This window comes from Macaca fascicularis, chromosome X (assembly GCF_037993035.2).
Source record: "Macaca fascicularis isolate 582-1 chromosome X, T2T-MFA8v1.1".
In the NCBI taxonomy this organism is placed as follows: domain Eukaryota; kingdom Metazoa; phylum Chordata; class Mammalia; order Primates; family Cercopithecidae; genus Macaca; species Macaca fascicularis.
Window position 1 is genome coordinate 114340680 of NC_088395.1, and position 24172 is coordinate 114364851.

The 24172-nt window shown below is 43.7% G+C and overlaps 2 protein-coding genes across 13 annotated transcripts in view; one reads left to right on the forward strand and one right to left on the reverse strand.

Annotated features, from left to right (window-relative positions):
* TSC22D3 (TSC22 domain family member 3) overlaps positions 1-4337 on the reverse strand; it is a 64147-nt gene extending 59810 nt beyond the window's left edge. The window contains exons 1-2 of one of the 12 annotated variants that reach the window (XM_045384139.2): positions 4223-4337; positions 2345-2756 (exon numbers count right to left, since the gene is read on the reverse strand). In XM_045384139.2, coding sequence (XP_045240074.1) covers positions 2345-2664 — 320 coding nt within the window. In that variant the 5' untranslated portion in view covers positions 2665-2756; positions 4223-4337. Of the gene's footprint in view, positions 1-2344; positions 2771-3023; positions 3185-3246; positions 3299-3375; positions 3678-3783; positions 3940-4222 lie in introns of those variants that run through there. The other 11 variants (XM_015444109.3, XM_045384142.2, XM_065538227.1 and 8 more) reach the window with 11 other exon arrangements.
* Positions 4338-4989: 652 nt separating this feature from the next.
* On the forward strand, positions 4990-22355 carry NCBP2L (nuclear cap binding protein subunit 2 like). Its single transcript, XM_015443849.3, has 2 exons — positions 4990-5115; positions 20652-22355. The coding sequence occupies exon 2, from the start codon at positions 20724-20726 to the stop codon at positions 21183-21185; it is 462 nt and encodes a 153-aa protein (XP_015299335.1). The 5' UTR covers positions 4990-5115; positions 20652-20723; the 3' UTR covers positions 21186-22355.
* Positions 22356-24172: the final 1817 nt, after the last annotated feature.

The window sequence follows — 24172 nt, forward strand, 5'->3', positions numbered from 1 at the left end:
AGCTACCTGGGAGGCTGAAGTGGGAGGATTGATGGAGCCCAGGAGTTTGAGGCTGCGGTGAACTGTGATCACGCAACTGCACTCCAGCCTGGGTGACAGAGTGAGATCCTATCTCAGGAAAAAAAAAAAAAAAGGCAAGAGATTGCTTTGTCCTCTTAGAACTATAAGACTGTTACCACAGGACCCTGTTACTCCCCAGCCTTAGCAAAGCCTGAGAGCTTGCTGGTTAGCTCCTCAGTGGTTTTGAACGCTGAGTGAGTTGCTCTGATCGAAGGAGACAGGGTGCTCACACACATCTTTCCTACAATTTGTGCTTCTCCCTCAACCAATACCTATAACGCCACCCGCCTACATCTCCACCCTGTAGCATTTCCAGGCTTTGCCAGAAACCAAGGGTCACTAAACTCGTATTAGTGGAGTAGATGACAAAGGAGGTATTCCCTTTCCAGAAACCCAAACAACCAGGATGCTCCCGACGTGTGGCACAAGTAAACACTTTGATCTCAGGCTTTTAGCTTCACACTTCCCTCACCCAGGTTTGATCCTCCTAGGCCCAGAACCAGAGGAAGCGTCTCCTCTCACACTTTCCTAAAGCCTGGAGTGGCACTTTCTCTCCCAGTTGATCAAATGCAAATGCTACAAGTGCTCTTTCCAGGTTTTTCTACTATCCTTCCCCTGCTGCCACTCTCCAACAGAGACAGGCGGGATCCTTAGGAGCCTGTTAGGGCTTTCGCTCCGCAGGATTTCAGCATCTGTGGGCTGAATACACTTGTAGTAATCTTTCACCAGAAATGAAGATTCCCTCAAAACCTTTCTGTCCGCAGCCTGGTTTATTTTATTTTATTATTTTTAAAAAAATCAGCCTGGTTTATTTTAGACAATGAGATAATTTGATGCCTAAAGTGAAATAATAGATGAGAAAGGGCTTCAATGGTGTCGAAAATTCCCGAGGAATACGACTTGTTATAATAACACTAACGAGGTTAGCAGCCCTGCTTGTCTTGCCCAGAACCACTGGGGCTGGGCTGAGGCGGAGGCGATGGTGGATTTGTCTTGGGGCAAGGGAGGCAAACCTGCTCTTAGCATTAAGTGAGGATAGCGCCTGCCTTTCTCGATTGCTTTTAAAATTTCCTATTTGAGCCTGCTTACATTCCAAATATTTTGTAGGTGCTCAGAATTTCTTATCACTTTGGGCACATCACCTGCCTACAACCTAGAATCTCAGAGCTAAAAGGAACCTTAGAGAGACTAGAGCGGTCAGGCGACCTGCTCAGGCTCATACAAACAGGTGAAGTCATAACTTGCGCCACAACCCAGGTCTCCCATAGCGGCGATGTCTTTCTTTTACATAACCTGTGTTGTTGAGCAAGAATAAATCCTCCCTTATACACTCTCACACACATGCTGGTGCCCTATCCTGATGGCGCTAAGGACACTAAATCCATGGCTGGGTTTCCTGATGTTGTCTGCCCTGCCTCTAAATTGCCTCAGTTGTTCCCAGAGACTGGTTCTTGCCAGGGTGTCTCAAACTGAAGGACAGCAGCCGCCTTGGGTCTTCCCATTGTGTTTTTCCCTCCCTTGTCCTCCCCTTGCCTCCCCAGCAGGATTTCTAGAAAGCTTGACCCGTACTCCAACACATGCTTGCAACGACATGGATTCATCCGCCCTCCTGCCACACATAGTTCTTGAGGCACTCAAGGTGTCCTAGGGTGCTCTCTGGGGTTGCGCTTAGCTTATATTTGAAATTGAAGGCTGTGATCCATGAAGGAGGCGAATCCCTCCCATCCAGAGGCTCAAGAAATTCTCACAAGTCTCTGATTTTTAAAAATTTTCCCCTCCCCCTCTCCCACCACCAGCAGTTTAATTTGTCTTGACATTTTGCTTGCCCTCACTGTCAGTCAGGGCCACTCAGTAATTTTAAAGCCCTTGCAGTTTCAATCTGCGTTTGCACATTTAGAAATGGGCTTTGGAGAAGGGTAGAACTTGAAACTCAAGGAGACCCCATGGCAGAATCTCCAAAGGGGCTATGGAAATGTGTCCATTTGAGGAGGGGGTACTTTCAGCTACCTCCAAACCATCTGGTGTCTGCCCACCTTCTAGGGCCCAGCGTCCCCATCAGAAAGCCTTTGCAGGCACCTTTCAGAATAGGGCTTGCACCTGCCAGGCCTCCCCTCAGCTCCGCGGTACTCCAGGCAACCTCAAGGTCCAGTCACTGCAGCCTGTGAGTCAGACCTCCCCAGTAACCCTCGTGAACTTCCTAGTTGCCCCTTTTGTCAGAGGTGAGGGTGCAGCAGAGGCTGGTGCGAGCAAGGACTGAGTTCCCGCCGTGTGCCGAGCCACCCACCTGTGGAAGAAGAGCAGGATGGAGAGCATGGTCTGGTCGATGTTGCGGTTGCAGATGCCCTCGTTGATCAGGTAGCAGGGGTCGCGCAGCACCGGCTCTAGCGAATCCTGCCGCATTATGCTGTTGAGCTTGTCGGTATTGAGGTTCTCAAAGACCAGCTTTTCCTGCAGCTGCCGAAAGTTGCTCACTGTAGGGCTGCCCGGGTTGTTGTTCTCCCCGCTGTTGCCTCGCTGGAGTCCGCTCCGGTGGGCCAGGTCCAGGCAGCAGTTGCAGCAGTCGAGGCCGACAGGTGAGCGGCAGTCGAGCTTGGACTGGGCCATCTTCTCAGGCTCGGAGGTCGCCTGGCCTGCGAGGTCAGGGGCGGCTGGCAGGTGCGCACCCGCCGGGCTGGCCTGAGGGGACTCCAGGGTGCCTAGAAAAGACAAGCTGTGAGGAAAAGAGTTGGAAATTAGCGCCTAAAGCCAGCCACCCTCGGCTCGGCCCCCTTCTGGCTGTACTGCTCCGGGTGCGAATAGAAACAGCTGGACAAACAGCTCTGAGCGGATCCTTCGGGCTCACTTCCTCCTCTTCCTCCTTCTCCTCCCCCTCTTCTTGAGGCCGGGGCCGTCCCCCTGAGGTGCCACACGCGGCCCCAGCGCAGTCCCAAGTTTCCCAAGTGTGAGCGGGGATTGGGGCGGACCTGTGGAGGCAGGAAGGGCGGGCAGCAGGGCAGAGGGGGAGCCGGGGCGCGCCCTTGCTCCCTCCCTCCTTTGCTCCCTCCCTCCTCGGTTTGCAGGCTCTCCGGTTCTCGGGCTCCCCTGGGCTGTGACGGCTGAGCGGTGGCAGGAGCTGAGAGCGAGTGAGCTAGTGAGCGATCTGCACACCCGAGAGTCAGCACTGGGATATGACAGCATGTAAATTACCCTAGAGGGGCCGGCGGAGGACGCTCCTCCGCCGCTTCTCCGGCGGGCTGGCGGGGGCCCCGAGCGGGCTGGATCCTGCCTCTCCACCCCTCGCCCCGCCCCGCCGCACCCTCGTGCCCTGGCACCCACGCTGCCGCTTGCACCCTCGCCCGCGCTCCTGGGAGCCGGCCCGGCTCTCACTCTCTCGGCGAGCCGGACGCTTCGGTTCAGGCTCTTTCAGCGCTCATGGCGCATCCTCCGCCAGAAATACGCACGCAGCCCACCCGGGCTGCCGTGCCCCCCTAGTGGCCTGGTCTCGCGGGGCTCGAGCTCAGTGTGAGGGCAAATGTCTCTAGTCTCACCTCGAATGGGTCCCCCTACAAAAGAGACGACGCCCTCGAGAGCCCCAAGTGTTGTAGCCTTAAACCGCCGCCCTCCATCCGTCCCCCCCCGCTTTTTTGAGGGGGGGCGGCGTGTAAGGAGAGCGGTTGCCTCAGTAGAGAGAGAGTGCCAGGCACACATCAGGAGTACCCAATAAATGCTGTAAACAAAACTCACAGAAGCACGCTCAAACTCTCCTCAGTTTCTGTCTCTTTCTGCTTACTTAACGATATCGTCACCTCCTTTCCCTGGCTCGCTGTGTCCTCTCTTCCCTGAACCTCTCAGAGGCAGTCCCTTTCCCGGCTTCCCTCTGCCCCTTCGCCGTCTCTCCTCAATCCTCCCCTTCCTTCTCTCTGCTCTTCTGCTCCCGCTCATTTCACTATTTCCCTTCTTTTTTCTCTTTTCTTTTTTTTTTCTTTACCCATTTCCTCTACTTTCTCCCCCATTTCCATTCCTTTACTTTTCTTTCCTTGTTTCTTTTCTCCTTTTCTCTATTTCCCCATTTCCCCTTTCTCCCCTTTCCTCTTTTTCTCTTCCCCCCCCCCCGCCATTTCCCTTATTTTATTTTCCCCTCATTTCTTACTTCAGCACCCCTCTTTTTCCTCACTTCACTTACCTTCTCCTATTTCTCCAAATTTGCTCTCCTTCTCCTTTTCTGAACCTCACCTGCCACCTTAGTTGATCTCCGTCTGTCGTTACCCTTTCAATAGATGTAGCGATTGCATGTTCACAGGCCTGAGGGGCGTACCCCAGCTCTGTAAGATGGAGGGATGTTCGGGCTGGGCAAGTGGGTTTCCAGGGTGTTTCAGGACTCAGAGACTTGGAATACTTTAAATGTATAGGATTAAATAATTATTAGTGCCTGAAAAAATTTAACTTTTCATGATGTTCAGTTTTCACGTAAAACTGACTTACGTTTCAGTCAGTACTCCCCACCCCCCATCGGCTCCTTCATTCACAAGTCCGGCCTTTGAAATAGGGCAGTATATACTGCCATCTAGTGCCCAAGACATTGAACGTTCTCTGCCTGCGTCACAGAAGCTCGGAGAGGCACCAGAGGCGCCTCCTGGTGGAACCCACAGTGCGTTGGTTCTAAGAGCAGCAGGGAAGAAGCGTAGGAGGCGGAGCTCCTACAATGACAGCTCCGTGGCCAAGCTAATAGGCAGGAACACGCTCCTACACTAAGAGAGCTCCAGCTAATAGGCAGGAACACCAATCAGGGCCAGAGCCGTCCTTTTTTCTAGTGGAGCTTCACTTGGCCTGAGTCCCTCCAAATCTATGGAGATTGGACTTCCATAGATTTGAAACTTCCTCCAGGTACCACAAACATCAGCCCTGTGATTAAGAGCAAAGAGCGACCAACTACTATAATTCTTATTCTCAAGGCCCCGTGGGTCCTATATGTGCCCTGCAATTTGGGGAAAATGGAGGTGGGGTTGTGGTCTCTATGCTGTAGCAGCCAGAAAGTCAGAAAAAAGCTGTACCTCTAGCTCTTGACAGGATCCCAAGGTCAGAGGTGAAAGAGGTGCTGGGGGTCACTGACCATACCTGCAAAACTGAGAGTATGGTCCTTTTGTTCTAACAGACTGCTGAGGAGTCTCTATTTCTCCTCTCAAAAGCAAACCCTTTAGATGTATTAATTTCCCTTTTTCTTCTTCTTCGCTTTTTTTTTTTTTTATGTTCTTGGGTAAAAGCCAGAGGAGGTAGTAGAATATGAAATTTCATCTGCATTGTGTATACTTATAGTCTACTAAATTGTTTTTTAATTAGAGTGTTTATGTTTTTCCCCTTGTTTATAAATATTTCATGTTAAACGTTATAACAAAATATATTAGATCCATAAATGTTTATTTAAGTTGTGTTTCGTGAACTGCTGGGACTTTTATTTCTATATTTGCCTGAGTCCTCTTATCTTTGTGCCTAACCTTGGGATGAGGCCCTGGTAGAAGTATTTCCTTCTTGGCATTTGTCACCATTAAACTCAAGAGTCTGTCCCCTTGACATTTCCCTTGTTGTGGTCCTTGCTCTCAAGCAGTATTGTTAATAATTCAGTATAGCTTTCCATACTATATCCAGGCTGATCAAGAGTAAATATAATTGAGATATAAAAAAACTAGATAGTTCAGAGATAGCGTTCAGGAGCTGGTATGTATTTGCATACAAGTCCAGCTTGTACTGACATATTGCATACCTCCTCGGGGGAAGGCTGACTGGGCAGGGCCACCTTGGCTCCTTTCTGTGAAGCCTTGCTTTGCTGACATATATTGTGCTGGATGGAGAGACTCCAAGCAGCAAAACGTTCTTGCATAAACTCAGAAAGCAGGGGGTGGGGGGCCACTTCCAGATAGAGCTGGTAGCTTTCTGGGTGGAGCAGAAAGAGGGTATAAGGGGCATCTCTTTCTCAGGTGAACTCATTCAACAGTCACTGTGCGCTTATCCTGTGCTGGTTATAGTGTAAGTGGGGATTCACAGGTAAACAAAACAGCCCAAGCTCCCAAAAACTTCATGGTCAGGCTGGAGAAAGAGATGTAGACAGACAAAAACAGTACAAATACTAAGTGGTGATGGAGGCCTGGTGTGTGTGAGGAGAATGGGGGGTGGCATGTCTTGTGAGGGTGTGGAGGAAGGGTTAGCTCTGGCAGAAGAGAAGGACAATCTAGGTAGAGAGACTAGTGAACAGAGGCTTGGGGCTGAGAACAGTGTGTATGCTGATATCTGGGTGTGGATTACAAAACAGTTCAGTGTTACTGGAGAATAAAATGTAAGACATGGAAGCTGGTATAGTTATAGAAGTGCTTGTTATTAATGTAATAAATAACAAGATATAGAAGCAACTCTCATAACCATGGCAACTTGAAAGTAATGATAATTGTAAACATATTTAAAGATACCTGTAGTAACAGTAATGTGACATAAAATTGTGATTTCTATTGGGGACAAAGTCACAGGTACTGCTAACACTATCGTGATCTGTTCTCTGCATTTGTAGTTGAAGGAAATCTAAATTTCAGTTAGAGATTGGTGAAAACAAAGATGTAATATTTTCCCATCTGAGTTAATTTATCCCCTGAATATTTATTTATTTATTTATTTTAGAAGGAGTCTTGCTTTTGTTGCCCAGGCCAGGCAATGGTGCGATTTTGACTCACTGCAACCTCCGCCTCCCAGGTTCAAGCAATTCTCCTGCCTCAGCCTCCCAAGTAGCTTGGATTACAGGCATACGCCACCACCACACCAGGCTAATTTTGTATTTTTAGTAGAGACGGGGTTTTGCCACATTGGCCAGGCTGGTTTTGAACCCCTGACCTAGATGATCCAACAGCCTCGGCCTCCTAAAGTGCTGGGATTACAGGTGTGAGCCACGGTGACCAGCCTATCCCCTGAATTTTTTTTTTTTTTTTTTTTTTTGAGACCAAGTCTCGCTGTGTCGCCCAGGCTGGAGTGCAGTGGCATGATCTCAGCTTACTGCAAGCTCCGCCTCCCAGGTTCATGCCATTCTCCTGCCTCAGCCTCCCAAGTAGTTGGGACTACAGGTGCCCGCCACCACGACTGGCTAATTTTTTTGTATTTTTAGTAGAGACGGGGTTTCACCGTGTTAGCCAGGATGGTCTCGATCTCCTGACCTCGTGATCCACTTGTCTCGGCCTCCCAAAGTGCTGGGATTACAGGTGTGAGCCACCACACCCAGCCTCCCCTGAATTTTTAAGCGTCCGTGTTCTAAGGCCGGGTGCAGTGGCCCATGCCTGTAATCCCAGCACTTTGAGAGGCCGGGGTGGGCAGATCCCTTGAGGCCAGGATTTCAAGACCAGCCTGGGCCACACGGCAAAACACTATCTCTACAAAAAGTATGAAAATTCCCTGGGCATGCTGGCATGCATCTGTAGTCCCAGCTACGCAGGGAGGATCACCTGAGCCCGGGTAGGTCAAGGCTGCAGTGAGCCGTTATTGCTCCACTGCACTCCAGCCTGGGAGAAGAGTTCTAGACCAACCTCCTTATAATATTAATAACAATATTAGATGAATGAGCCTTTACTATATGCCAAGCCCTGTGCTAAAAGCTTTACAGCAGTTTTCTACTGACTCATCATCACAGGCCTGTGAGGCAACGTTGTTTTCATGGCTCTCAGAGACATGGAATTGTTTTCTAAGGTTACACAGCTGGTAAGGGGCAGAGATGGGACTTGACCCTGAGTCAGTGTCACTTAAGCCCCACCCAAACTTCAGGCCTTGGATCTGCACCAGGATGGCTACATTAGAATTAGAATCACCTGGTAAGTTCACTTTTTTTTTTTTTTTTTTTAAAGACAGAATCTCGCTTGGTCACCAAGGTTGGAGTGCAGTGGCACAATCTCGGCTCACTGCAACCTCTGCCTCCCGGGTTCGAGCGATTCTTGTGCTTCAGCGTCCCGAGTAGCTGGGATTACAGGCACACACCACCACGTAGGACTCATTTATGTATTTTTAGCAGAGACGGGGTTGCTCCATGTTGCCCAGGCTGGTCTTGAACTCCTGAGCTTCAGATCCACCCGCCTTGGCCTCCCGAAGTTCTGGGATTACAGGAGCCACCAAGCCCCGCCTTATTATTATTATAATTACTGAAACAGTATCTTGCTCTGTCGCCCAGAGCTGGAGTGTAGTGGTGCAATCTCAGCTCACTGCAGTCTCGACCTCCTGGGCTCCAGGGGGTCCTCCCACCTCAGCCTTCTGAGTAGCTGGGACTACAAGCGTGTGCTACCACGCCCAGCTAATTTTTGTAGAGACAGGGTCTCGCCATTTTGCCCAGGCTGGTCTCAAACTCCTGGCTCAAGTAATCTGCCTGCCTTGGGCTTCCCATAGTGCTGGGATTACAGGCATGAGCCACAAAGGCCAGCTTTTTTTTTTTTTTTTTTTTTTTGACAGGGTTTGGCTCTGCAGCCCAGTCTGGGGTGCAGTGGCATGATCTCGGCTCACCGCAGCCTCAGCCTCCCTGCCTCAAGAGGTCCTCCCTCCCAGCCTTCTGAGTAGCTGGGACTACAGGTGAGTACCACCACGCCTGGCTAATTTATTTTTTATTTTTTATTTTTGTAGAGATGGGGCTTTGCCATGTTGCTCAGGCAGGTTTTGAACTCCCGAGCTCAAGCAATCCGCCTGCCTCCGCCTCTAAGGTGCTGGGATTACAGGCGTGAGCCACCACGCCCAGCCTGGGATCCATCTATCGTTCTCTCTCTCTCTCTCTCTCTACATACACACACACACACACACACACACGTATATACATACATATATACACACATATATACATACATATATATACATACATATATACATATATGTTTTTTTTTTCTTTGAAGCAGAGTCTCGCTCTGTCTAATTTTGGTATTTTTAGTAGAGACGGGGTTTTACCATGTTAGCCAGGCTGGTCTCAAACTCCTGACCTGAGGTGATCTGCCCACCTCGGCTTCCCAAAGTGCTGCGATTACAGGTGTGAGCCACTGCGCCCAGCAGGGATCTGTATTTTTAAAAGGTCCCCAGATGATTCTTAAAGGTAGCCAGGTTTGGGAGCTTTAATGTTCTCAACCACAGATTTTTTGTTTTTATTTTACATTTTAATCGAAATTGTATATTATTTAAGGTGTACATCATGACTGGATATAGATATAGATATAGATATAGATATAGGTATATCCCCACACATATATACACACATAGACTACAGTCAAGCTAACATATCCATCTCTTCACATAGTTAACTTTGTGTGTGTGTGCGTGTGTGTGCAGTGAGATCTACGCTGTTAGCAAATTTCAAGTAAACAATAAGGTATTGTTAACTATAGTCCCCATGTTGTACATTATATCTCTAGAACTTATCCATCCTATATAACTGAAGCTTTGAACCCTTTGACCAACATCTCCCCATGTGTTCCCCACCCTACCCCTGGTAACCACCATCTACTCTCTGCTTTGATGAATTCAGTTTTTTTAGATTCCACATATAAGTGAGATCATATAGCATTTTTCTTTCTGTGTTTGGCTTATTTCACTTAGCAAAATATTCTCCAGGATCATTTATGTTATTACAAATGGCAGGATTTCCTTCTAAGGCTAAATAATATTTTATTATATATATACATGCATACACATATATACACATAATATACACACATATATAAACATAATATACATATATACACATATACATATATACTCATATACACATATGCACACACATACGTGTGTGTGTGTATATATATATATATACACACCACAATTTCTATATTTAGAAATTGAATTTTTTAGAAAAAAGTTAGAAATTAGTTTGGAAATTGAATGGATAAAAACTCATTTTTATCCATCAATGGACACTTAGGTTGTTTCCACAAGCTTTCTTAGCACAGTGCTTGGGCATGGTAGATACCTAATAAATATCTGATTAACCAAGGGGAAATAAAATATGAAGATGGGGAACTGAGGGAAACTGAAAAGCTGTCCTTGGGGGCCAGATACAGTGGCTCACGCCTGTAATTCTAGCACTTTGGGAGGCCGAGGCGGTGAGATCAAGACAAGCCTGGCCAACAGGGTGAAACCCTGTCTCCACTACAAATATAAAAATTAGTCTGACATGGTGGCACGTGCCTTTTTTTTTTTTTTTTTTTAATTTAGAGGGAGTCTCACTCTGTCGCCAAGGCTGGAATGCAGTGGCGCGATCTCGGCTCACTGCAACTTCTGCCTCCCGGGTTCAGGTGATTCTCCTGCCTCAGCCTCCCGAGTAGCTGGAATTACAGACATGTGCCACCATGCCCAGCTAGTTTTTGTATTTTTAGTAGAGACAGGGTTTCACCATGTTGGCCAGGCTGGTCTTGAACTCCTGACTTCAAGTGATTCATCTGCCTCGGCCTCCCAAAGTGCTGGGATTACAGACGTGAACCACTGCACCTGGCCAAGAATTGTATATATTTAAGGTGTACTCCATGATGTTTTGATATACATTGTGAAATGATTACCACAATCAAGCTAATTAATATATACATCAACCTGTCTTTGTAGAACTGTTTCACGGAGGCCATATATTATTACATCCTAATATCTACAGTGTTTTCTTCTGGAGCTCACAGTCTGGTGCGTGTGTGTGTGTGTGTGTGTGTGTGTGTGTGTGTGTGTGTTTGTCCAGGGTGGGAGCACAGGCAAGTAAAGAGACAATCACAGTATATATGAAAAGGATTGTCATGGAATGAAGCACAGAATGGTGATGGAAGGAACAAAGAGTGGGCATACCAAACACAGATTGGAAGGGTAAAGGAAGGCTTCCTAGAGGAGATGATGGCTTGAAGGATGAATTGAGAAGGACAAAGTGCTTATCCAAGCCCATTTTTAGTGCCTAGTAGGCATTCATCTAATGAGATGGTGGATGTATAACACTTAGTACCTACCACATAGTCACAGCTCAATATGTGGTAGACGTCATTATTGTTACCTGACCTTTTCAAACAAACATGAATGGTAAGTTACGTTTACTATGAGGAATACATAAGATAATGCATGGCATGGAAAGTACTTAATATAGTGTCTGGCGTATAATAATTGCCCAGCAAATGGTGGCAGTTGATAGTGTTATTGTTGCTGCTATCGTTATTTTTAGGTTTGACTGGACTAAGATAGATGGAATCTTCCATCTCTGATCTTTTGGGTCATTCAATTCTGCAATTTATACATGTTACATTATTTCATATTACACAAAATTACATATTACATGTTTATATATGTAATATGAAATTTCATGTTACACATAACATTTTTTCAGATATAATGTCTGCAAGCATGCTTATGTTCAGAACTTTTCCCGATGACAATCTCTGGCCCCAACCACCGCTACCACCATCACCAGCCACGTGGTGTTCTCAAGTTGTAGTCTCCACAAGGCATATAGAAAATAGAGGAGCTGGGTGGATGTGGTGGCTCACGCCTGTAATTCCAACACTTCGGGAAGCTGAGGCCGGTGGATCACTTAAGCTCAGGAGTTCAAGACCAGCCTGGGCAACATGGCAAAACCCCCTCTCTACAAAAAAAAAAAAAAAAAAATTAGCCAGGTGTGGTGGCATGCACCTGTGGTTTCAGCTACTCAGGAGGCTGAGGTGGGAAGATTGTTTGAGCCCGGGAGGTTGAGGCTGCAGTGAGCTGTGACTGTGCCACTGCACTCCAGCCTGGGCCACAGAGCGAGACCTTGTCTCAAAAACAAACAAACAAACAAAAACAAAATAAAAAAGAGGAAATAAAGAAAAGAAATAAAATAAAATAGAGGAACTGATGGTAGAAGAAGTAGAACAGAGCTGCTGCTGCCTCTGAAAATATTTTCTGTATAGTAAAGGGATGACATTGGTTTTCTGATCAGCCTTTGTATTTCCAATCTAAGGACAGTTGGTAGAAGTGAATCAAAAGCTTTCCCCAACTTTGTTTTGCATTTTTGCTGTTCTAGATAGGAGGGTAGAGTGTATGTAGGTTATAAATATGTTCCTCAGTCCAACCCCATCTCCCCACAACAGCTAGCAGAAATTCCTTCTCCATTAGCAATCAACAGTCCCTTTTCCCCTAGTTTCTGTAGCTAGTGCAAGTTTTAGTTTTTTGTTGCAGAGCTTCATGGATATTTTAATGGGCATTCCTAGATGGTGAGTATCAGACTGTGTTATCTTGCTGCCATGTTAACCTGGAGTTCCCCCAGATACAATTGGTTTTCTTGCTAACGACTTCAGGGAGAAGGCACAAAAGTCCTTTGCTTTTTCATGGTCCTATGTTACTGTCTTTCCAGCCCTCTCCATCCTGGGGGCCCTGTTTTCACCAGTCATCTCATTTTACCCAATACAGGAGTCCTCATCCTTTTTGTAAGGAAAAACTGTGTTGTATATTCCTGATGCCTTGATCTCCCTGGGAAGAGGGAAATTAAGGGTAGAAGGAAGTTGACTGAATCTGGGGGCTGGCTGTCAGGGTGTGGGAGTGAAGAGGATTGGGGAGATACTGCTTACTGTCTTCCTCTCTGAGCTGAGAATCCAGGCAAACTGCAGAGAGCAGGGCAGGAGAAGGGCGATCATGTTGGAGAGTTAGCTTGCAAGGCCTTGATATTGTTTGCAGATCCCAAGCTACCGATTAGGGGCTCCTGACCTAATACAGTAAAAAAAAAAATGGTTTGTGTTGTCATTGTGGCTATTTTTTAATATCCTTCCAGAGGTATATCTCCCTTCCTGTATTAGCTTTCTAAATCTTGATACTGTGTACGCAGATTGATCCTTTTGCCCTACTTTCCACTCCTGGTAGCATTCTCATTTGTCTTTCAGCCACCTCTGGAATTCTGGACTTGGTTTACCTAGCCTTTGTGACCACTCCATATATTGACATACAGGGAGCCTCCAACTTACAGACAGGCTGAGCTCTCAAAGTTCACTCTCAAGTCAATTGTTTGGAAGGTGACGTGCATTTTTCCATAGGAGAAAAAAATTGTTATAAATTGAACTACATTTCCAGGCCAGCCCACAAAAGACTTCTTTAGCTTTAATGTACTAAAAATGTGGGCCATTTGCAATGAAAAAGTAAGAAATCTTGGTAATTCAGCAAAAACAAGAAGACAATCCAAGGGAATAAGAAATACTTTTGCTTGGCTACTGGCACCGGAGTCAAGAAAGCTGAATTGGATGAGGTACACAGGGCTTTCCGGAGGCTCTCCAGAAAGACTCATGGGGACTTTGAAAGTCTGTGGAATCATAACATAGTTCTAAGTTTACTTCAAAACTTATGGCTTTCAATAATAATGACTACCATATACTGAGCACTTACTGTGTGTCAGGTGCTGTGCTAGGCAGTTTACATACCTTCCCCTCATTTCATTTCATTCTCACAACAACACTATGAGGTAAATACTATAAAGACCCTTATTTTACAGACTGAGGCTCAGAAAGGTCAATTAAGTTGACAAAAGTTATACAGACAGCACAATTAGAGGCCAAGTCAATGGTTTCCTACTGCCCAAACCTGTGCTTTACAATATATATCTGATGACTCGTTTCTTTTCTTTTCTTTATCTGGGTATATCGGGAACACCACTTTTGGGGCTATCAGCCATGATTAGAGTTATTTGCCAGATCACAAGGAAACAAAGATTGGGAAACTAGGAGAGGTGGTACGAGGGAGAGAAGGAAGGAGGAAGGAACAGAGAATTTTGTTAGGCAAAAGTTCAACTAAGAAGCCACATATGTCAATGTTTTTCAAACTGTACGGTGCACTCAAAGCACCCAAAACTCATTAAAATGCAGATCATTATTTAGCAGGTCTAGGGAGGGGCCTGACATCCTGCATTTCTAAAAAGCTCCCAGGTGTGCTGCTCCTGCTGGTCCATGGACAACACTTTAAACAGTAAGGCCATATAGTGCAAATGATGAACAAAAACATTCAAGCACCCATTAACACCTGCTTCCTAATTTAATCCAGATCAGCTTCTACACTAAACAGTCACTTATTATCCTCTTTTCTCCTGTAGGCTGTCTCAGGGCATTGTCTCCACTTTAGTTCTGCCAGTCTGTTTCAGCTTATGTTTATTTATTTATTTATTTGTACAAATTTAAGGGGTTCAAGTGCAGTTTTGGTACATGGATATATTGCAGAGTGGTGAAGTCTGGGCTTTTAATGTAACCGTCACTCAAACAGTATAGATTGTACCCATTAAGTAATTTCTCATCTCTCACCCCCATGACATGTTTATGTTTAACTACTCATTTAAATACAGGTGTTAAATACATATGAACATCTTCTGTCACTCTGAGTACTAAGCAGTCTCAATCAAACATGAGTTTCTCTTGGCACAAAGTAGGTATTTGGCCACAGGGTTCCACTTCTTAACAATGGCTCTCGGCTCTCTCTCCCATTAGGAACAGTCTTATAAAGGTAAGGCATGTAGTAACACTACTGTCCCAGCGCTTTCTAATTTCCTTTCTCAGAGCTATTGCCTTCATCTGGAGCAGGAAGCAGCCTGGCTTTTTAAAGAGTCCAGATCCTTGTTTCTTTCACATAGTTGAAACAATCCCAGCATTAGTTTAAGGCAATCATTGAAAAGATTCTTTGCAGAGTCCTGCCAACTCCAAAAGCCCAGTGAAATTTGTTTCCTGGAAGATTATTTACTTTATTTTGCCACCTCCTCTCCTCCGTCTCTTAGGATTTTGACTGATCATTTTGAGCCATTCTTCATGTTTTTCTTCTATTTTTAGACTCTCTGACTAATTTTCCCCAGTAGCAAGAGTCAAGGAAAGCTTTCCACTCCAACCAAGCTCTACTTTTTAGGTAGGAAATATTCTCTCACAGTGTTTACAGATCAACTTGATGATCTGTGGTCCCTGGCAATTGGATTGCTTTTCTATCTTCTCTTTAACCTTTGGGGAGGTTAACCTTGGGGGTGACCCTTCTAACACCTTCAGCAGGTAGGTGTTCATGCAGCCTCCACATGAATAGATTAGGTAAGTTCACATTCTATCACTGGATGAATTTAAAACTCTGCGAAAAAAGAATTGTAATCTGTTTTTAACTTCTATCCATTAATCTTACTTTTAACTTTTATCATATGAAGCAGAAATAGCGCTTTCAATGTTTCCTGACATTTGTCATATCCTCCTTTAACCATCTCTTTGCTAGACTAAACATCCCCAATTTCTAACCAGTCCTCAGTTACTTCTTGACCCTTCATTCATTCAATAAACATTAGATGCACTATGATTTATAAATGTTCACTTTAAAATACGGTACCTCGAAATGGAACATACTGCTCACTGTGTAGTTTGACCAGCATGGAGTACATTGGGACTGCCTCTTCTTGTGATGGTCTGATGCAATTTTATGATCATGCTAGCTTAAGAAGAAGTAACTCACTTCTTCACATCTATTGAGTACCTACTTTGGGTCAGGTACCTAACATCTACTAGAAACCTCCGTTTTCAGTGGTAGAGGTTCTCTGTTCTTTCTTACTGCATGGGGCCTGGAGATGGTACAGCCACCCTCTTCCAATCCTTCCTACTGTCATCTGCTATACTTTAGAACTCTCACTTATTGAGGACTTCACCTCCTCACTGATAGTCTTCCTTTAAGTGACCCATAAGCTTCATCCTTTCAATCATTTTACCTCCACTCTGCTTCACCAACCATTTTCAATGATCCACTTTATTCTCAGCAGATGATCTCACCTCTCATTCCATTATGAAAATCTAGGTCATTGGATGCTAACACCCATTTTCCTGCCCTCACCCCACCCTGCCACATAGTTGTGTCCTTACATGTCCTAACCTCTCTCTCTCTCTCTCTTTTTTTTTTTTTTTTTTTTTGATCTTGCAGAAATAGACATAGCTTCTCCAGTTCACAGCTAATTTCTCTACGTGTGCTTTGGAGCCCATTCTTTCTCACCTCCTTGAGGACTTACTTCATCAGTTATCCCTCCTCTCATCTGTATCTTCAACAACTCCTTCTCTGCTTACTAACTGCTTCCCATCAACCTTCAGACATGATCAACTTTCACTCCTAAAAAAGGAAACAAACAAATTTTCCTTCGCCTCTATCCCCAACTGGCATTTGCCCTATTTCTCTTCTTTTATTGTTATGGAATCTTTTCTAAAGTATAGACACTCTCCATTTCCTCACCTCCTGTTAAAAACTCAGCCCCCACTATGGCTTTTCTGTTCCCAGAACACCACTGTTATTTCTCTTGTTAAGTAAACCAATGGCATCCTAATTGCCAAATCTAATGAACAATGTTAAGTCTTTATTTTGCTGGACCTCTCTCTGATGTATTTAACATAATTGATTGCTCTCACCCTACTTCTGTCCTCATGAATCTCTTGAAAGTGTCTACTCCTTGGCTTTGGTGATGTTGCACATCTTCTGGCTGTCCTCATTCCTCTCTGATTACTCCTTATGCTCTTTTGTGGACTCTTCGTCTGCCACCCCTTAAATGCCAGTCTTTCCCAGGTTTTTTCATTCCTCACCTTTCCCCTAGATCATCTCATCAATACCCATTGTTTTATCTACCATACTATTGAGCCCCAAATATGTGTCTGTAGTCCCAGACCTCTGTTGAGAGCTCCAAACCTGTATACTAGTTGATACTTGACAGGTATAATATGGCACATCCTACAGGTACCTCAAGACCAAACTCAGTATGTTCCAAATGCCTCTTTTTTACTCTAATCTGCCCTTCCTCCTCTATCTGCCCACTGACACCATGGTGACTCAGACCTCTATCTACACAGTTGACCCCTATCTACACAGTGCTGAAACTTGGTAGTCATCCTAAATTTCTCATTCAACCAGTCACCAAGACCTGTTCAGTCTATCTTCTAAGTATCTATCTGATATGTCTTTCCTTTATGTTACTACAACATATTATTAGACTAGGCTTTCCATCATCTTTTCATTTTTTAGCTATTCAAATAGCTCCTTAACTGGTCTTCCTGCCTCTTGGCCTGCTCCCCCTTAGCCTATCCTTCACATTGTGATAGAATGCATTTTCTCTAATGCAAATCAGATCATATCACTCCTCTGCTTGCAGCCCTATCATGGTTCTCACTGCTTACTGGTACAGTCCATGCTGCTCCACAAAGCTTACAAGGCCCCTCACAATCTGGCCTTGTCTACCCTTCCAATCTTATCTCCTATCATCTTTTCCTTATTTTCTTTGCCCAAATAATGTCAGACTGAATACCCCCCACTATGCCTTCATGCCTTCATACACACTGTTCTCTCTGCCTAGAATGACCCCTTGGTCTTCCAGTCAAATCTTCATTCAGCTTTCAAAATTGGACTCAGTATGTCTGGGTAGATACACAAGAAACTAGTGACAATGATTGGGTGGCTGGGGCACAGGAGTGGGAATAAGACTTACTTTTTCCACCTATTTGTACATTCTGTATTTTGTAACACAAATCTGAATTCACTATTCAAAAAAGTAAATACTATGTACATTTTTTGTTAAAAAAGCTCAGGAATCAGGTCCTTTAGAAAGTTGTTTTCCCCTCCTCATTCTCTTCTGTAGTTTTGTACTACCTTCTTTGTGCTACCTCCAGGCCTACTGTGTGCTCCTGTGATTAGAATAATTACATTGCATTGCAATTTATATGGAAGTTGTCCATCTCCTCAGATTGTGAGCTACCTGAGGGAAGGGGCTGCATCTTAGTTTTTATTGTTTCCCCAGAATTTAACATAGTGCTCTATAAATGTTTATTGAATGAACGGAGAAACAAGTGGAGAGAGGAATAAAGTAGGGGATGCCTCAAATTATAAAACAAAGCTCCCAAGTCAGTTATCTTTCCCAATATCCATCAATCTGTCCTTTTGCCATGTGTTGAGTTTTAAAATAATATTTTACATTTATACTTTTTTAAAAATTTTCTGAGACAGAGTCTCACTCTGTCACCCAGGTTGGAGTACACTGGCACAATTATGGCTCATTTCAGCCTCGATCTCCTGGGCTCTAGATCCTCCCACCTCAGCCTTCCAAGTAGCTGAGTGATTGGGTGATATTGCCAGTAAATGGTGAAGTTGAGATTTGAACCAAGGTCTTTTGACTTCAAAATTCATGCTTGATTCATAACACTACATTGATTCAAAGGGACATCTCCACTGCTTGACTACTGGGTGCCTAGCTCAAGGCAGCCCATTGTCTTCGGACTGCTCTGACCATTTTAAAAGCTCTTGTTTGTAGTGAGCCAGGTTATAAATGAGCCAAACAAGACATGGCCAATAATAGGGTCTTTTGGCTCTCTACTAGAACTTTCCTTCCAGTCTGACACCAAACCATTTGTTCGCTTCTTTGGCTATAGTTGTTCAACTAGTTATAGGCTCATCTCAACAAATGCCTGAAGCATCCAGCTTATATTTTGCCATATCATCTACAAGGGAATTATGGGAAACTTTGTCCAATGCCTGGATGAAATGAAATCCACTATAGCTATCACATTCTCTGATAGCTTATCTAGTAACCAGATCAAAAAAAAAAAAAAAAAAGGAAATGAAGTCTAGGAGGGATATTTGTTTTTTAACGGGGCAATTTGTCAATGACTTAAAGTAATGAGTTTCCAGTGGTATACTTTCAGACATCCTTGACAGGCTGTCAGGAAGATGATTTTTGGCCAGTGGGCTTCCTACTTTTCTTCAAATGACATCAAATAGGGACTCCCATTTTCATTGCTTTGAATTGCACAGCACTGTTGTTTACATCTAGTTTTATTTAATCTTCCATTTCAGTTTTCCGGGCTTTTATTTTTTCTTTGTGTTCTGCCCTTGCATATGTTCCCTCTGCCTGGTTCATTCCCTAAACTACAACCCTGGCCCCACAACACACACATACACATACCTTACTTGTCCTTTGAGAATCAGTGCATGCAGTCCCTTCTCCAGAAGCCTTCTCTGTTGTCCCCAGACTGAGGTAACTGCTTCTCCTCCTGGGTGTTGTAGTGGCAAGCGAGCACAGTGCCTGTCACAAAGTAGATTCCCCGTAAATGTTAACTCCCTTCTCCCCTTCCTCCATGAATGTCTCTAAAATAGTATTCATTACACCATATGGTATTTTCTTGTTTACTTGTCTGCCTTCATTACTCAATTATGAGCTCATTCGTTCATCCACTCATTAACAAATATTTATTGTGTGTCTATGGTGTACAAGGCATTGTTCATGTAGGTGCTGGGGACACAGTGATTTCTGAAAATTGTATTTTCACTGTGTCTTTTCACTGTTGTACTTATAGCACCTGTCACAGTGTCTGGCAAGTAGAGTGCTTAGTAAATGTTTGTTCAAGGAATGCACTTCCTCAGCAGAGTTTCTCAAAGTGTGATCCTTGGACTATTTGCATCTGGATCACTGAGGGGTGTAGGTTAAAATGTTAATTCTTGGTTCCCTCTCCAAGTCTACTGAATCAGAATATCTTAAGAGTGGGCTGTAAGAATCTGTATTTTAATCTCGTTTTGCGGTATTTCTTTCATGCTAAAATTTGGGAACCACTGCAAAACAGAATAGAAATAGGGAGACCTAATGCCTATTATTGAAAAGTGTAGCTAAAACCAACTAAATCATGTTTAATGCCTCTGAATGCTATAGCAAATTTTAGTAAAAGAGAAAAAAGAATTTTTACCTGTTGAACAAGTGGAATTATTGCTAATAAAATCTAATCTTAATTGAGGTCAAATTTATGATACCAGAGAGTTTTCTTTTTTTTTTTTTTTTTTTTTTGAGACGGAGTCTCGCTGTGTTGCCCAGGCTGGAGTGCAGTGGCCGGATCTCAGCTCACTGCAAGCTCTGCCTCCCGGGTTTTTACGCCATTCTCCTGCCTCAGCCTCCCGAGTAGCCGGGACTACAGGCGCCCGCCACCTCGCCCGGCTAGTTTTTTGTATTTTTTAGTAGAGACGGGTTTCACCGTGTTAGCCAGGATGGTCTCGAACTCCTGACCTCGTGATCCGCCCGTCTCGGCCTCCCAAAGTGCTGGGATTACAGGCTTGAGCCACCGCGCCCGGCCAGAGAGTTTTCATTTTTATAGCGTTACTTGTATATTTGATGATATATAGGGACCCTTTGTGTAACCCAACAATACAATATATTGATTCCATGTTATAGACTTGAATTGCAAATTAAGAAAGAGTATGTCCAAACTATACTTGTGCTTTAACATTGATTATATGTGATTTATCTGATGTTTAGTTCTTAATCAGAATTGTCAGTGCTCATTCTCTGTGCAAATTTGATCCATTTAACTGTTTTATGCCATATTTTCTAAGAGCATGCTGTTATTAAAAGTGCTCTTTGGTAATAGATTAGGTATATAAGATCTAAGTCAACCAAGGACAGCACAACTTCCCTTTCAGGAAGACTTGACAAGTTGGATTTTATGACCATGTTTTGGAGACTGGAGCTGTCTATTTTTAGTGTGCCTTAACATGATCCTTATGGTCAGGAGCTGAAGTGTTCTTGTATCTGAACACAAATATGTTAAATATTCACAGATTTATACTTCTATTTCCCTCCTTTTGACATCCCTCTTTTTTTCAACTCAACTTAGGTTTTCAGTGGTGGTGTCACTGCTTCCAAGCTAAACCGAAAATGGCCATCTGCATGCTGCCCAACCAGCACCATGTCCAAAGGCCTGAAAATTCTGTGTAAAGACCCTGTTTTGGAGCTGAGCTGCTGCCGGGACCATCAGTTCAGTGGCAGTAAATTTCAGCAGGAAAAATTACTGAAGGAAAGCTCCACAATGAATATGAGGAACCTTTCATTTTATACAACCGAAGAGAAAATACATGAGCTCTTTAGTAGATCTGATATCAGGAATATCTTTATGGGCCTGGATAAAATAAAGAAAACAGCATGTGGCTTCTGCTTTGTAGAATGCCATAACAGAGCTGATGCTGAAAATGCCATGCGGTTTCTAAATGGGACCTGCCTAGATGAATGGATTATCTGCACTGATTGGGATATAGGTTTTAGAGAAGGTCAACAGTATGGTCGCGGTAAATCTGGCGGTCAGGTAAGGGATGAGTTTCGTGAAGATTTTCATTCTGGTAGAGGAGGCTTTGGAAGACAGAGTCAGATCTAAAACAATCCATAGAGAAAAAGTTTTAACTCTAACCCCTTGAAAAGTGTGTTATAGACCAACCTCAAGTCTGCAAATAGCCAATTTCAAGTTTAAATTACCTTATTATTGATGTATTTTTTTCTCTGAAAATTTATTAAATGGCAGAAACAAAAAAAAAATCCATTTGCTTTTGTCTGAATTTTGAAGGTGCTTTTCAGATTACCAGTTTGACTGTTAGGTGGTCTAAAGTGAAGTGTTTTTCGGGAACAAATTAGGTATGTAAGATCAGAGTCAACCAAAGCACAACTTCCCTTTTAAGAAGATTTCCATAGGATTCTATGGCCATGTTCCTGCAGCCCGAAATTATAATTTTTTTAAGAGCTTGCATAAAACACAGTTAAATAATTGGAAATTTTAAAAAATTATCAAGAGAAACACAAGCACTGTTATTTGAAAACATAGAAAAGTCTGGAAGAATTTGTAATAAAAACAAAAATCCTCCTGCCCCACCTCTTCCTATCCTACGCCTATTCCCTGGACGATAACGCTTAATTATTTTTTATTAGTTTTTGGTTTGTTTGTTTCTTTGTAGTTTCCTCCATATCTCCAAATAACATGACTGCTTACTTTCTTTTTAAATGCTATCTACTGACTTCCTGCTTTCAGAGATGAGGATTTAGCTCACTTACACCCCCATTTGCACTTCTCTACTCTCCATCCTCTCAATGTAGTTCACAACACTTTACAGACAGTTCCTGAGTTACAATGGCTTGGCTTACAATGTTTTGACTTTACAATGGTATAAAAGTGATATGCATTCAGTAGAAACCATACTTCAGGTACCCATACAACTATTTCGTTTTTCACTTTCAGTATGGTATTCAACAAATTGCTTGAGATACTTAACACTTTGTTATAAAATAGGCTTTGGGTTAGGTGATTTTGCCCAAGTGTAGGCTAATGTAAAGTGTTCTGAGCACGTTTAAGGTAAGTTATGCTATGCTATATTTGAGAGGTTAGATGCATTAAATGCATTTTCAACTTAACAATATATTCAATTTACAATGAGCCTATCAGGATGTAACCCCATCATAAGTCAATGAGCATCTGTACTTACTTTCTTTATTGTTACATAGCATAACTTAGGTTATGCTGCAGTAATAAACAATCAAAAAATTTTAGTGCTTAAAATTACTAAGCTCTGTTCCTCCCACTACATTCCCATTGCTGATTACATGGTGCGGGGGTCTGCTCCATGCCATGATTGTCCTCCTTCTGGGGCCCAGGCTAATAGTATAATCACTATCTGGAAGGATGGTGACAGAGGGAAAAACAGAGTGACAAATCATGTCCTGGCTCCTCAAGTTTCCACCCAGAAATGATATCCATCACTTTTGCTCACATTTCCATTCTCAAAACATGTTGTCAAAACTGATTCTGAGGGAGTGGAGAAGGATCTGTAGGAAGAGACCCTGAATATTAGTGATGAGTTATACAGTTTACTACAGGTCCTCCTATAACTTTAATATATACAAATATAACTCCATTTTTGTTTTGTTCCACCATATAGTACTCCCCACTTTGTAAGATGAAGATGTTAATGTCCTTTTGCCTTTTCTTCATCTTTCCTCCTCCCCCTTCTACTTTCTGGCTTTTTTCATCTACATTTGTGTTTTTACATTGTCAAAGTTGATGATAAAGTTGTCTGTGCTCTGTCTTTCTGTTAATTCCAGAAGTTTACAATTAGTAAAGAGTATTTTATTACTGTGACTATATAAATATTGTTCCCTGGCCAGGTGCAGTGGCTCATGCTTCTAATCCCAGCATTTTGGGAGACTGAGGTAGGCAGATCACTTGAGGTCAGGAGTTCAGGACCAGCCTGGGCAACATGGCGAAGCCCTGTCTTTATCAAAAATACAAAAATTGCTGGGCATGGTGGTATGTGCCAGTGGTCCCAGCTACTCAGCAGGGTGAGGTAGTAGGATAGTGATTCCTCCTGAGCCCAGGAGACGGAGGTCACCGTGAACTGAAGTTGTTCCACTGCACTCCAGCCTGGCTGGCAGAGTGAGACCCTATCTCAAAAATAAGTAAATAAATAAATAAATAAAGTTCCCTGCAAAGCCAGGGAGAGTCTAACAACTGTATCTTTTCTTCTGGAAATTTTATTTACCATTCTCTATTTCTTTTATTTGCCATTATTGCACCCCTTAATTTCCTTCAAACTCTGTAAAAAATTAAGCTTTCCGTGGATATTCTACTTTTTTTTTTTTCAAAGTCTCACTGTGTTGCCCAGGTTGGAGTTCAGTGGCACGATCTCAGCTCGCTGCAACCTCTCCCTCCTGGGTTCAAGCAATTCTTCTGCCTCAGCCTCCCGAGTAGCTGGGACTACAGGTGCGTGCCACCACACACGGCTAATTTTTGTATTTTTTTAGTAGAGACAGGGTTTCACCATATCGGCCAGGCTGGTCTCGAACAGTGATCCGCCAACCTCGGCCTCCCAAAGTGTTGGGATTACAGACGTGAGCCACCGCGCCTGACAATTCTCCTACTTTCCTCTCCATGATCTGTCTGTTCTCCTATTCTGATCTGGATTTGTTACTCTCTAGACCAGGATTTCTCAATCGCAGCCCTACTGATGTTTTGGACCAGAGAATTATTTGTTGTGGAAGGCTGTGTTGTGCATTGTAGAATTCAGTATACTTGGCCTCATATACCCACTAAATATAGTAGCACACATTTGTGCGCACACACACACACACACACACTCCAACTTGTGACAACCAAAAATGTCTCCAGACATTACCAATTGTTTCTGCCAGGCCAGTGGGGAGGCAAAATCACAACTGGCTGCAAACCACTGCCCTCGGCAATAGTTCCCATCCAGAGATTTTTCTTCACTGTAGTCCTGAATTGGACTGACTATTTCATGGATCCTGTGTTTATCCCTTTTGTGGTTTATTCCTATATTAGTCCATTTTCACACTGCTGTAAAGAACTACCTGAGACTG

Coding starts and splice junctions, on each gene's coding strand:
- NCBP2L (XM_015443849.3), top strand. CDS start 20,724: ATGTCCAAAGGCCTGAAAATTCTGTGTAAAGACCCTGTTTTGGAGCTG.